Here is a 15563-nt window from a genome sequence, read left to right on the forward strand (position 1 = left end):
TATTTTGACATATGGTGCACCATGTGTACAGACCAAGATAAATATCTGATACAAACAAATGAATACAGAAACCATATGATTGTGACACGCTAATGCACTGGCTAGAGCTATAAATACGATAAGTATATGTATTCATGGTAACACAAATGTTAATAGATAGCTAGTTTTTACCAATGTAATTCATTAAATAAAATATAATTGCTGGTCACATTTCATGTGATGTTCAGGCGTGAGAAAGCATTGGCATACTCGCAATCAGTGAATTTCACACGCATGCGCCGAGTTCCTTAGCTTATGAAAACAACCTTAATTTAAAGACATTGAGAGGTTATGTCATAGCCTGTGGCTCTATGAACAACAATCACTGACAATTATCTACCAGAATTGTAAACCTTAATTACACAATGACTTGAAAAGGTATGTAACTGCCTGACAGCAGGAGGGTGACAGGCGGTGAGAAGAGACTAGATTGTACGGAGAGATCCAAGTGCATACGACTGGAGGTAACAAGAATTTAAATAATCATCCTGAGATTTCCCTAAGTGGCTTGGCAACATCCGGAGAGCTTATCAATCCGGCCTGTTTATAGGAACTTTAGGTAGAAACTCTATCACAAGCACCTGCAATAGCCAATGGCAAAATGAGTTATACAACGCTTTGTTATTTAGTAGTGTGTGGGACATAAAGCAACCTCACAACCTCTTCACAGCTCCAGAGCAATTTCTGAAGTGGTGAGTGAACGTTCAGAGTGACCATGATTTTCATCCAGGGACTATATCCATAAGACTGTGTCAAGTTTCTTTTGGTTAGATGTTTGGGTTGTTGATTTGCCAACCCAAAAAAATTCAACTACTGTACTAGAACAAGGATGACTAGTTGGATTGTAGCTAGTGATAAGATGGCCAAGGCATGGATACCATGGCGAGTTTACAAACGTTTTTAACTTTAAGCGACACAAATGAGTTGAACCTATTTTATGAACCTAGTTGATGCAGTTGGATACCAGTAATTGCTCTCATGAAACATTGACAGCACCAGGACACAACAGCTCTTTCTACCGCTTGTATAGTGTACATAATTTCCATAAGTACATATTGCAGGAAATCCTCAAGCCAATATTTCTTCAAGCTAGTTTATTAAGTGCTGCTAAGTTGATAAACTATAAATGTAAACCACACAGTAACTAACCACACAGTAACTACTCTATATCACATCGGGCGAATTAAATTTGTGAGTAAATGCTTGCAATAGCATTGGTGGACCACTAACTAGCGGAAGGAATAAATATGTGACACAAATGTTCAAAGTCTTGACATACAGGTGTAAAATGTAATGTAGTACTACAAATATTTACACTAGAAGCTTTTGCTTCGCATCATGTAAAAAATTCTATGTAACGTAAAGTGTCGGTGCAAGTTCTCAAATTCGATTTGAATAATGATAGTCCCATAGTTAGCCTTAACAATATCGCTTTTTTGCCACACTTGGTAGAAAAAACAACGTGTAGGCGTATATCTTTACTATATATGCTCGAAGATTTTTTCAAAGGCAGGGGCAAAGGGGTGGGTTTGAGGAGATCTTGGAATGGATTAAGCTATCTATTTTACCTTTCCTATAATGTAAAATCTCAATAGCATTAATATAATCAGAATGGATTATTTACATTGTAGGGGTATCCACTGTATCTAGTAGGTAAAGCTGACAGATTGTTGTACAGAACATTAGCTGAATTTGCAACTAGTATGTGCCTGGTTGTAATCTCTAATATTGAATCTAATTGTTATTAGCTTGAAATAAAAAGATAAGCTTAATAGTAAAACACAAATAGAATGATGTCATTAAATTTTCCAGCTTTCGGTATGTTTTGCTAGCCACAACTACTAATGTACTGATCCGGAAGGTGCCTCAAGCAAAATTACAACATAGGAAAAGCTTTTTAGAACGGAAGATGATAGAGATATCACTTACATATTCCACCATGCTGTTTGTTGGACATTTCCTTTTTGATAATTTCCAGCGCATTCCGAGCTACAAGATTTGTAACGTAGTAGAAGCACTGAGTGAGATAGAGTCATGTCTACGTGCTCACCAAATCAAGTAAGCGCTGGTAGCTTATGACAGCAGGCTCACAAATGACTAGCTGAATAAAAATCAATTCTAGGATCAATCAGATGAGCAGCTCAATGTTATACCAACATCAATCATCTTTTTTCAAAACTGGCTGCATGTTCCATGCAAAATCTTTCTTAAAAATAAATGTAACGCTCAACCTTCTGGCTCTTTGGAAAAGTGACACATTTCTGGCTATAAATTACGAAACTTTTGCAAAAAAATTCCAGTCACCTCAATAAAACGGGTACTTTGTAAATGAAGTATTACCTGCGTACGCACAGAGTTGCAGGAAATAACACTTGTTCGTGGCAAAATATGCACCATACTCATAACATAAGACTAGATGGGGACAAAGTAGCTTGCACAGGACTGATATTTAAACCCTAGGAAAGGCCTTGTCCCACAAGCTTGAAATATGATTGGTTTTCTGTCACAAATACCATTGTGAAAATGCATGAGATGACCTTGAAGATGGTCTATGCAATGAGCTAATGGTGCGTTTACACTGGCCGATTTTGTCGAGCACAAACAAATTTGATGAGTCGGTGTCGGCATCGGTAGGTGTGAACAGAGAGATCGGTGTCGGGACAGATCTGAAAGTCGGTGAAACCCAGCAGTGCCCGGTTGCACCGACAAATCGGACGCTCATCAGCCAATCAGAAGCTAGGAGCCTCGGATTAAATGAGCCTACGCTTTAATGACAGTGCTAAGTTTATGAAACGAAAGGGCTAGGTTTAATGAGAGGCTAGGAGACTGTCATTAAACTTTCCCTCGTGCTCTTTCTGATAGTGAACTTTTATTTAAATTAATTAAAAGTGAATAGCCAGTTGTAAGACTACTACTAGTACTACTAGTTCTATTATTAGTACTACCGTAAAGGAATTTGCTGGCCCTTACTTGGCACGATCTAGATTATTTCATACAGAAATAAATTGCGTGTGATTTCATTCAACGTTTTATTAGCGAAGGAAATTCACTAGCCGAGGAGTGTACGGCCATTTGCTCTGTCTACTAAGTGAGCGTTGCTCCCTTATATACAATAAAATTGTCCGTTTCGGCTAACGGGACCGAGTAGGAACACCGGCTAACAATGTTTAAATGGCCAATAATTAGGCCCGCTAGTGCATTGATATGACAACATAAACGACGACAATTGATAGCATAACGAGTAACAAGGCTATAATAAAAAGGACAACACATATAATAAAATATTTACAGACATATAAAATATATACAAACATATAATTACATATAATACAGACTGTCAGAGCTGCCGCAGCCGATCCTGCCATCAACAAAATCTCATCGGAAGACTCCATTCGGCATTCAGTAGTTGCTTCTAGCGGTAGTAGTAGAAGCAGTAGTAGTAGTGTAGTAATGGTATATAATTTTCCACATCAAGCGCGTTGATTTTTATGTGTACTCGTCTTCGCGTGGTCGGGTGAAGGTCAGAACGGCGAAGCGCTGTGATTGGCTGTTGGTACCGACAAAAATAGTTCGATCGTTGCAATGTAAAGGGGGAGTCGGTGTCGGCACCCATACGTGAAATGTCTGAGGTACCTGTCTGAGTCGGAGTATTGGCACCTAATCGGAGTCGGTGTTGGCCAGTATAAACGCACCATAAGAAATTGTTCGACATGTTTACTTTAGCTAGTCGTGGTTAAGCAAAACCTTTACTGAATGATGGAGAGCACGACATTCTAAGTACACCACTGTCAGTATCTTATCTTTTAACACCAAAGTCTGTCTTGTACATACAAGCAGATCCCTTGATCCTAGACCGGATTAACAAGTTTCTATCGATTGTGAAAGCACGTAGGATAGCACAACTCCTTTTGAACTGAATATCATTTTGAAGCGTCAAGCTTGTATAACTCAATGAAAGAAACAAACAGAACAGTTTTTTTCACACTCTTTCAGAGAAGTTCAGTTTTAGAGGTAACTGAGGAAACATAACGGCTGCAGTAGACTGAGCCTGATAGAGTGTGTATACATTTTATGAATACACAAAGAAATAGTTTCAGAGTAAAGCTCTTGTTGTTAAGGAGAGACAACTTTTTAGCTTTTTTTTATTTTTTTTTCCTTTATTACCAATAATTTTAATCAATGTCTTTAGAAACCAATGTTCTGTCACTGGGGTTACACTGTCAACTTTTATCTCCAGGGGGTCTTTTAGGGGTGTTTTTGTTGGCCAGACACTCCAGAGTGTTTTCATAAAAAAGGGCATGTTTTTTAGCTTGGTGCGGTGGATAGGAGGCAAAGCTGTCTCATTGAGTTTCACACAGTCGAAAGGGGTATTCATTCAGGGCAATTAGTCTATGGTGATGAAGTGGTAAGAAGTAGTTTTTTATTAATGTATAAGTCAGTGGAAAGGGTCCATTTTATAACATCTCAGACTAGCCCTTGGGGATGAATAGAAGAGAGTGAAACCCCAGGATGTTCTGTCAGCAGCGACTATTCATTGCTCAGTCAGAAGTGTGTTTGGTATTTCAGTGACATCTCAAAAGCTAATATTCCAATAATCTTGAAACTGCGGAATTAGACTAGTAATCTATTACACACAGAGCGAGCATTTTACAATCCCGTGTGAAAAAAGCAAGGATAAACAAAGCAAAACTATACAGCTAAGTTTACTAGGCTATAAAACCAGAACGGAAAGCAACTCCCCGAATTACCCTAGGCCCATAGTTAAAAGTGTTAGCCATGACCACAATTTTGGTAAAAGAGTACTTAGCTTTGCCAATTCAAGTTTCGCATATAGCTAAGCTAGCGAGATTCGGAGTTGCGCTCTCTCTGAATCATGGAAACGTACAGCTAAGCTAGAATCACCTTACACTCACAAGGGATTGGCTAACATCTCTCTAGTTGATACAAGTCATGTTTCTCACGGGTGGTAACAGTATTGTCTAGAGGTACTAGCTATCTAGTTACATGGGAGACAACTGAGCCAAAAAGGTTATTTTTAGTTGATTGACAAGGCGGTATGAACAGTGAACCAACAGCAGCTAACAACCATCAACAGCGGCAACAAGATTATGACATCCTTAAACATTTTACACAGTCTTATCAGTGATCCAATGAGAATAGAAGATAAAGCCAGTGGACCTGATACCCACCTTGTAATATAAATGATTGTTCTCCCAATCTATCATCTTATCCAATGATAACTTGGTCTAGAAGGAATGAACAGGAGAGATTGACATTATAGCACAAATCCATGCGTGTGATTATCCTAAGATACGCCTACAGTGCACTGGTCGGATTGAATCACTAGCCAAGCCTAATAATAGATCAGATCAAATATATTCGCTAGTGAATATTTTACATCAGACCCTAAACCTTTCTAAAAAGCTCAAAACACCCCACTGCATATGAATCCCCTATGTCGCGGCAAGATGTGCCATTATCTATCGTGAATTAGAGTAGATATTCCAAACATTTAAACTATGTACTTGATGGAACCAGCAGGCTATAATAATTATAGACAACATTTAATGAAGCTTTCGTACAGTACTGTAGTCTCATGGACAGAGCCATGTAGAGATGATTATAGCAAGTTGTAATGAGAATACTTTTGTTGTAGCAGCTATATTATACCATTACTGTTCTTATAAGGGACAGAAGGTGGTGGGTGGGGAAAGAATATTTGACAACACTAGTACCCTGGCGGTTTAGTGTGCTATGAAAGATCGTCAAGTGTAATAACTATATATATATCACATATGTAGTTATTACACTGACATACAATTATTCTGGAATACCATGAGGAGTCTATTGATGCGGTTATTAGAATGTTAGTCTACCGCACTGAAAGTTTTTGATTTTCCTAACTGCCAGCCATGACTTTGGACAGATGGATGGATACAACTCTTGTAATAAAGATTGAGAGTTTGATGAAAACTCTCCTAGTCTATGCACGTATTTTGCGCATACATGGATGTAGAAGACACGTTGTTAGGACAATGTTACCAAACTTTTGAACACTTCTTTTAAAAATATAGTTGAATGACGATGAACAAAATAATAAATAGTCCTTTAAAATAAGAAAGAAAGGAACGAAATTATGCTGAGATAATTAATCAAGCTCCTCTCCCGAGAGTGACAACTATAAGTTAGACAAAAGGTCAGTGGTTACACTCTGGTGACAAGCAAACAAAGAGTTCACAAAGTTGAAGAAATAGGATGAAAGAGAAAGAATAAGACTAAGAACTGACCCTTTTGTTAAGACAAAGAGCGGGCATGAGGGAGCAGCCGAGAGTGCAGCAACAACACAGGCATCCACATATCAACCACTTTATATTCATTGGCAGTGTCTTCCTCAGCACACCATTAATCCTCTGCAGCGTGGCTTTGTATTCCTCAGGGGCCAACTACAAGGGACCAAATCATGGTATTAGCAAAACATGCGTTATGACAGGTATGGGCAGCTTTTGGTAAGGCATAGAGATGAGTGCTGACACACAGAAGCTTCATGACAGCGTTCAAAACTTGGTATTACAAATTAGTCGTTCTGGATGAGTGAAGTGTCTCATTAAACCTCAACAGGCTATTGATCATTGTCACTTTTCAAATGGTCATGCTCTCGTGTACTGACACATCTACAATCTATTGAAGTGCATTGCTAGAATTCCTTCAACAATCTGGCCATTCCAAAGCCCTAGTGGATTCTGTAATTTAGCAATAACAAGAATGTTACACTATATGCCTCAATCAACACAGTCCTGGACTTTAAATACCTCAAAAAATAAATTCTGACAGTATGGGGATCTTCTATGTTCTAACATCTTATTGCGCATCAATGCTGACTTAATTAAGCATCATCTGCCTACTCTTAGCCTAGCTGAGAGCCTACCGACGCTTGCATTATCAATAATTACAGATATTAAACTGTTTTTAAAACGCAGCAGAGCAACATGACAGTTCGATGACGTAAGACTAGTTGGAACATCATAGCTAATGAACAGTTAGCATTAAAATCACAGAAGCAAAAGGAAAACTACTTTTTATGAAAAGCTTGCGAGGGATCGGTGAAATATAGGCCAAAATTTATGATCAGAGTCACTAGCAAGTTGGATGTGACTAGTATGCATTGAGATGTAGCGTGAGTAGCATACAACAGCTAGATTTGAACAAATCAACAAGGAAATATTGAATAAGGCTGTGATCCAAGACCATTAGAGCCGTACTTGAAATCTCAAAGCGTAATGTTTAGATGAGTGAATAAAATTTCTACTATTTACACTAGAAATATGAAGTCGATTAGTCTAACCAATCAGATAAGAGACAAGAAGGAAGTATCCAAGAGTCTAGCTACTTGCAATGACGAAAAAGGTCAAGAGGAAATAATTTGCCTAGCCAACTATAAAGGTATAAACACACTAGGCGATTTTATCGCGAGCGTCATGAGGAGGGCGGAGATATCGCTAGCGTGTGCATAAACACACTTGAGCGATTCACTAGCAAGCGATATAATGGGCACGCCCACAAACTGCCAATAAAATTCCGTGTCATTAGTTTCTTCGGAGTTGTTAATAAATTTAGGTCAGTCAATACGGCGCCGTCTAGGCGACAACGTAAACAACTTACGCATTTGTTATTAAACCTATCTCACTTTCACGGATTGTACACTGCCTACACTACAAGGAGACATAAGAAAAACGATTATTGCATTTTTAACTGTAATGTTTTTCACAATTTTTATACATATTTTATTTTGTAGTGGTTTTTTATATTTAGGCCTAATGTATTAAATATTTACCGTTCTCAAGATGGTCAACCTGCGCAACGATTGACTCCAAATGTTGGTTTTCAACTTAGATTTTTTGTAATTTTTGTTTGTTATGATGCACATGACTGGGAGTGCTATTATTAAATTTATGAACAACTCAGTGCTCGTTCTGAAGATGTTTCAATATTAACAAAATAGCAAATTGTCGCTGCTGTGCGTTGGTGAACATCGATAAGAAATAATTACCCGCCATAAAATTGCATTCTGGTAAAATCCAACCAATCAAAATGCACCTCACGGGCGATAAAGTTGTGTAGAGAAAAGTCTAGCGTTATCGCTCTGCATGAGCACGCTGAGTGAATTCCAGCGCAGATTAGCGCCACGCAGCGCGATATCGCTCTAAATATCGCCTAGTGTGTTTATACCTTAATAGATGTTACAGACTCAGTAAGTGTATTCTAAAGGCATATAGAGCGGCGTAACCGAATTTAAGATAAATTGCGCGCTCGAGGCAAAAATAGCCAGTAAATGCCATCGCTCTAGCTTGACTCTGGCAGTCAAAAGAATACTTCAAGTGCATAGGCAGCGAGCCATGGAATGAGAAGATACAAGAATAAGATATTATACTATATTATTCTTATTAGATAGGAGGATATGAAACTCACTTTGGCGTTGAGAGCTGGAGGGAACTCTTCATCAAACTTACTGCTCAGCCCAAACCTGCCAACAAATGACACATTTGTAACCTAAGCTAAGAATAATTAAAGCTGGTCAGCCTTGCCTGTAGCATTTCAAGGATTAGCTACAACAGGCAAGTGAAAGCTATGGATAAATACTATGAGAAGTGCTATGATAGTATACTAGGATTACAAATACTATAAGCATTGTGAAGCACGGATGTCAGTGTTGATAAGGCACGACATACAGCTGATGGTAAATAAAAAAATCCTTATAAACATATCAAGATTTCATAGCTCAGCTGGCCTTGAGAACTGCGAGCAGGATTGTGGCAAAGGAGTTGTACATTTTACCTTTTCTAGCTACTATGGAAGAGTTTGAAGGGTGATTTTCAGGAACACAACTCTTTCTGTTTTTACCGTGACAAGTTCTGTGACAGATGTTTTTAGACTAAGTACTGTATTTACTCGAATACCATGCACACTTGTGTACCATGCGCACTTTTACTTTTTAAATAAAATTAGTAGAAATTACTTTTTGAACTTTTTCTCATTCAATCTTGCCGATATTTGGATTGTATATAAATGCGGTTAGAGTCTTCATTTCAGTTGACACTAAAATATCTATCAAGAATGCTTCACTATGAGAAACGACGAACAAGACCCCACGTCTCTGTATTCTTATTAGTGGCAATATAACAATTTTGATTAAATAATAGTTTTTTGAATAGAGTAATCTACATTTTTTTACTTATCAACAAAGTGTTTACAATTTTGGGTGCTTGCAACTCTCAACCTTTAGTGAACGTTTCAGGTTGCCAGTGTCGTGAAAAAGTCGATGTTTTGCTCCCGATTGACCAAGTCGCAAAACAGGTATTTGACCATTTTAAAAATTTGTGAAACAGCACTTTTAAGTCATCTGTTTTGTTATACCAACTTCGAGGGATAAGTTGTCACAAAAAGCATACATGTACAAAAACATATTAGATGATGTCGTGTTTACTAGAGTATAACATGCAGTTTTAGTTACATGTATTAAAATTATTACACTTAAATAAATACAGCAGTACCAGTTCTTGTTTTAAACTCATTTTGGCGATACAACAGAGTAGCCACCTCAGTCTTTACTACAGCCAGCCATTGATTAGACATCAATGATTAGTGAACTAAAATATGTGCAAGTCAACGGAGAATGAAAAATCAAATTTTAGTTTTGCCAGTTGCCTAAAGACAACTAAGATTATCGGTTCAAATTGGTGAAAAACTAAAAATCGAGATTTTTAATAAATAAATATATCCGCAAGTGATTTGCGTTCAACAAAGACATCAAATTGAAAACGCTGCCCTTTACGGTAGCCAGTTGTACAACAGAACCTTTACTCTATATAGCTTTACTAAAAACTTGTTTCTTCATGGTTGCATATCGCTTCAACAGCTTTTACATTGCTCGCTATCATATGACAAATCTTCTAACCCTGAAAGATCTCTCAACCGGCCGTCTTCAGAATGTTTTCATTTACCACAGTTCATGCACCTGCTACCTCCCTGATCATCCCTAGAGGTCTCAGCACACCATGAGCATAAAAAAATGCCATGAGTGGCTTCAGGGTACAAAGTCAAGGTCATGATTGGTAAGCTTGCAGATATATAAAAGTTTGTCAAGCAAATCATAGTGGCGAAAGTGAGTGAACCAAGCGCATGCCAAAAAGGCTGCTTTGCAAAACTATGTTTTGTCATCCAGAAATACATGATCTTGCCTGAAACATTTACTGTTCACGATTAAAGCTCCCAGAGCTTGACATGTATAGCTTAAATGTTTTACTAAAGTCTAACTTACAAGGTGGTAGAACCAGCGCCTCTGATGATCACAGGGTCTGGAGTCAGAACTTCTATGCTACTCGTAGAAGATGCACATTCTATCGCATTGGCTTCATCGGCCGCAGAATATATGGTATCAAGATGATTAAAGTCGGCCATTTTTTCCCATTCCAGTTGCTAGGGGAGCATAATTATGCAAATCTCTGGTGAATCATTCGAGTTAAACTGGTGATATGAGAGACCATCCCACTACAGATAAAAGGCAGCATTCATCTAAAAGGTTCCACCTGCTTCAATACTCCAACATTTACTAATAACTTTTGAATCCAAGTTACCTCAAGCCGGAAAAACTATGATAGACAATCAGCAATAACAAAGTGTACATATGGCTAAATTGAAAAAAACATTTAGCATTGGAAAACAAATTAGAACAAAAATTCCAAGTCACACAAATTATAAAGTGAAATAACTAGAAGTTAAGCCTTCGACAATTGATGCCTGCTAAAGAATTGGATGTGGCAGCACAACTGTGATTTTTAAATTCATGCCAATCAAAATGCTCACATACCAATCTTGTCAAACTGCGAGCAGTTTAAATCTGAAACTGTTAGAAACAATAATCTTGAAACTTCTAACTCAGGTAAAAGGTCAGCACAAAATTCTACGTTGTGGCCACCAAGTGCAAACGGAGAAAAGTCTTCTTAGTCTCTACATCATTAAGAAATAAACATAATATAATAGCTGCCTAAAATGACAAAACTGCCAATCTCATCATTTGTTTCTAGTCAATAAACATAAGACTCGTGATGCAGACAAACTTTTTAGAAAGCTATCAACAATAAGTGACTATCTATACGTACAACATGTTTGAGATAAAATTGTAAGCTGGCTAAGATAGTAAACTAGAATTGCACCGTATAGCTCTCGCTCAATCTTCATAATATAATAAAGGCTCTTACAACATCATTGCATGTCATTTTACTCAAACAAACTCTGATAATCATGGTTTTAACAAGTGAACTATACTAACTACTAGACGTCGCAGCGAATAATTCCAGCCGTAGTTTGCATCCTTCCAAAACGGAGAGCTTCCAATTGTTCACTCTAACGCTATTTGAAATATCGTTTGAACTTGGTGCGCCGATTTATTTCGACGCTTCACGTGAATACTATTGTTTTACATGTTGGAGACTGTTTCGGGCGAGTATAACTAAACATCGTAACTATTGCATGGATAATCAGCACGGTCAGCACAGCTGTTCATCCGGTATTCGCTGAAGAGGAATCGATATAAAACCTCAAGCTATTAGGTATACGATACTTGCAACTACAGTATGCAAAAGCAAGATTGATCTCCAGTATATTATTCTAAACGCCGATGGCAAACGCATCAATCACCCCTCCACGATTAGAATACTATTCAAATCATACATAGGCTACATGGATACAACGCTCCATGGTTATATGGCAGCCTCAACAAATAATAATAATAAGGTTAATAATACGCCGCTACAATCGTTGTAAATGCTCATTGTATTAGGACTTTAGGCCACTTTAGTTCATCCTGCGCTATCTGTATTGATTAGTTACCATAGTAACATCATTTACGTTGCATATCATAAAAAGCTGTTCACTCTCATTTTGCATACACCGGAGAACTAATGGCGTCAATGTTGATTTAAAACTAGCAGAAATGAAAAACACCCATTTTGGTGCAGAAGCTGAATGGGCAACTGTACCCTTACTGTTCTTTGACAAGCTTGTCAAACACGTCAAAGCAGCACTACTGCATAACTTCCCAAACAGCAAGCAAGCAAATTCATGCACTAAGCTTATAATACACCACAACATAAATTCATTAGCCCCACGGTAAGTTAAATCATTGACAGCCGAGGTTTAATGTTTATTGTAGAGTTTTATGATAGAAATAAATCACCTTGTAGTAGTAAGTAGTTGTAATATGTGTAATGAATTTTTGTTGGCAGGCTGAGGAGGTTGTCTGATCCCTGACCCTCTGTCCGCAGGGATTGCAACTCAAAACTTGCTGTTGCTGCTTTAAAAAAAATACCACTTCCTCGGAGTCCTGACAAGTGGAGATGGCCAGGGAGATATAACTGTCCTGCTGGCGCACTGTGACGCTGGTGTAATTTAGGAAATGGCCAGCCTAGCTGCTTATTGAAGATGCTTGATAGTGGACTGTGTTGCAATTTAGGAAATTACCAACCTAGTCACTTTTTCGCGACGATGTCTGTCAGTGCACTGCGATGCTGGTGCAATCTGAGAGAATGCGTCCTACTTGCTTACTGAACATGGTATTTGCTGGTACATTGTGTTGCTGGTGCAATTTATGACGATGATGCTTGCTGGTGTGCTGGGAATGCTGGTGCAATGCAGAAAATTTCTAGCTAGTTAATGTTTGCAGAAAGATCCGTCGAATGCCATAGTATGTCTTGTATTATGCACAAGCATGAATACATGTATACCTGTAACCATACATGCAAAAGCTTTTACATCCTAGAGGGCGGGGCTTTGCAAGTTCAGGAGGGTAAAGAAGATGGCTAGTTATATAAGAGTTAAAATGAGGACCCACCCTGACCACATAATTATATAAACTAGGCAAGTCCTATCTCACACACGCATGTGCACACACACACACTCAATGAATACCCAAAAAGGAATTAAGGATATTCATAGTTTATTGTTTATACCAGCCCACATCACATGAGACATGCTCTCATTTTCTGTTCATTTTTACTATCGTAATTTTTAGTTCCAGGTGAATGTAGATAACTCTTTGTAGCGTTTTTGACTTTACATTATCAGCATACATGTACCTGCAGTTACATCAAGATGCGCGTAGCTCTAATCCTTACGTTATGAGTACAATCATCATGGCGATTTTTACCAGTACTGGTCTCTATAAAAAAAACAAATACCTATATACCTGAGGATTATATGTATGCATATACATATAATATATATATGCATATACCGGTATACATATTTGTTTATATATTTAGTATGATAGTGTCGAGTGCAATTTAGGCCTTGGTGCAATGCTGATCACCTTTGTGATTTGAGCACTCTTGTGCCATTCGTTACTTCTCTTATGTGTCGGCTAACACGAAAGAAAACTGTTGGGAAATGATCTACCTTGACCGTGTCATAAAAACCTCAAACATGTAGTAGTATCATGGTTATCTCGATGAGTAGGTGAACACAAACTTGTTGTGATATAATAGTGTTGTGAGTATCAATTGATAGCAGTAAACAAAACTTCAGAAGTTTTATCCTTCATCTGGACAGTGTCGATCTTCATCTGTCGAAATTTATGGATATGACAAATATTAACTAATAGCACATTTACAGCACTTTTACACCAACGGTAACAACAAAGTTGCTACTGTTGGTGTAAAAGTTAAGTCTAGGATTGAAGAAATGTTATTAATATTTGGTGCAAATAAAATTACAAATATAATGTTTGTAAGATATAATAGCTTGCAAATTTTATTATTGCTGTTGGGTATTTTCTGTATACACAAAGATATAATTCGAAAACAATACTGAAAGCTAATTATATTGCAACGATATTCAACTTATAAAAACAATGATCGTTTTTTCGGCGTCAATTAAATAGGCTTAAAGTGACTGGAATGAAATTGTTAAATGCATTGTAAAAATTTTTTTGCCCCAACCCCTAATTAGGGTGTCACTACAATAAATGACATGTTGCGGGAAGTACACAAGATGGAATGGCATGGAATGTCAATGATCGATGTTTTATCATAGAAGTATTTGTAACAGAGATTTATTTGTATTTATACTTTTTACAACAATACACCAAACAATATTTGTTATTTTGTTGCTGTAGCAGTTGAACAGGCTCTACAACTCCAACACAAGTTAATTCTAGTCCTACCAGTTTTCACTTGAGCGTATTTATACCTAAAATTCACTCAGTTCCCGACGTTATTCAATCATCAGTTGAAAGATCAATGCTCATTCATCAGTCTCTGAAAGCTAGCTCTGAGTAGCCTCAAATGAATTACAAACATTTTTGATTATCTGTCAGCCAGGACACTGTAGTCTTGGTTGTCTTGTGCATACGAATAAGCTAGGAACTAGTTGGATTTTGAAAAAAAAAACAGCTGCCTCCCTAACTAGAAAGATAAATGCGCTCTAAGCAGGCACTAAAGTTGAGCGCGGTGCTAAGTAAGTGTCAAGTTGCTAAGTAAGTGCAGCAGTTGAGCACAAACTTGAGTAGGTAACTAAATTTATCTACCTCTATTATTGCATTTGCATTAGCTCATAAAGTTGACGTTATCACAATTTTAAGAAGTTTAATTAAGCCCAGCAAACTACAGAGCGGGTGGGAGGTGAGAGATTCGCTAACAAGCTTGTATAAGCTGAAAACAAAAATATTTCTCTGGTCAAGCTTGATACACCAATGAAAATTACAACTACAAAAACATTTGACACTATTAGGAAAAAGTGTAAATCAATACAATTAACAAATATATTTTGGTAATGTTATTTGAGTATAGTATTGTATTATTAGCTAACACTTTGTAAAGCTTCATGATCAACATTACAGAAACAGGTTCAGAACCACATAATTTAAGTGAAACAGCTCATGCACCCTATTTGATCAACACACCAGAAAATTTTAATTTCATAAATTATTTAACTTGCAAGAAACAGAGCTTAATTTTTGATAGTATTCAGCTTATTTAGTGATTATAGTAAACTAATTATTATTGATACAACTGCTAATCTAACTAAAATTAATGATAAACTGCTAACTTATAGCATCGTAGCGCTAATTAAAAGTAGCACAAGTAATAGCATCAACATGACTGTTCTGGGTAAATGCATATAGCAAGTAAGTAGCAAACTAATCGTGATAAGTGATGCTTTGAGACAACTAGACGCGGTACTGGCAGACAGCTTTTCAGGAGATCGCACCGATACCAATAAAGAGAAAAACTGGATCTGCTAACGATAGTCAAAATTCTGGTACATTTAAGAACACGTACCCTATTATTGTACGGTGTCGTAAAGGGACGACACAATATAATATTGTCCCTATACGACACTGATTACGGTATGTATGGTACGTACTTTTGATTTTCTCGTTTTTTGTTAGAATGGCGATGTCCATACATCGTTTGGTTAGTGTTGCATTATCGAAGCTCTAGGGCCCAGGCTACATGCGGTAGCTGCTGGAA

General features: G+C 37.5%; 1 protein-coding gene across 2 annotated transcripts; it reads right to left on the minus strand.

The window, feature by feature from the left end:
- Positions 1-2: 2 nt before the first annotated feature.
- On the minus strand, positions 3-11444 carry LOC137406228 (cysteine-rich hydrophobic domain-containing protein 2-like). 2 transcript variants are annotated; one of them, XM_068092764.1, is made up of 7 exons: positions 11366-11444; positions 10355-10584; positions 8506-8560; positions 6327-6482; positions 5229-5285; positions 1969-2028; positions 3-620 (listed from the first exon to the last, which is right to left on the minus strand). In XM_068092764.1, the coding sequence occupies exons 2-7, from the start codon at positions 10492-10494 to the stop codon at positions 570-572; spliced, it is 519 nt and encodes a 172-aa protein (XP_067948865.1). In that variant the 5' UTR covers positions 10495-10584; positions 11366-11444; the 3' UTR covers positions 3-569. The 2 variants fall into 2 exon arrangements, with proteins under 2 accessions (XP_067948865.1, XP_067948866.1); XM_068092765.1 differs by having other exon boundaries at positions 10355-10512; positions 11366-11425.
- Positions 11445-15563: the final 4119 nt, after the last annotated feature.

Source organism: Watersipora subatra, chromosome 10 (genome assembly GCF_963576615.1).
Source record: "Watersipora subatra chromosome 10, tzWatSuba1.1, whole genome shotgun sequence".
NCBI lineage: Eukaryota > Metazoa > Bryozoa > Gymnolaemata > Cheilostomatida > Watersiporidae > Watersipora > Watersipora subatra.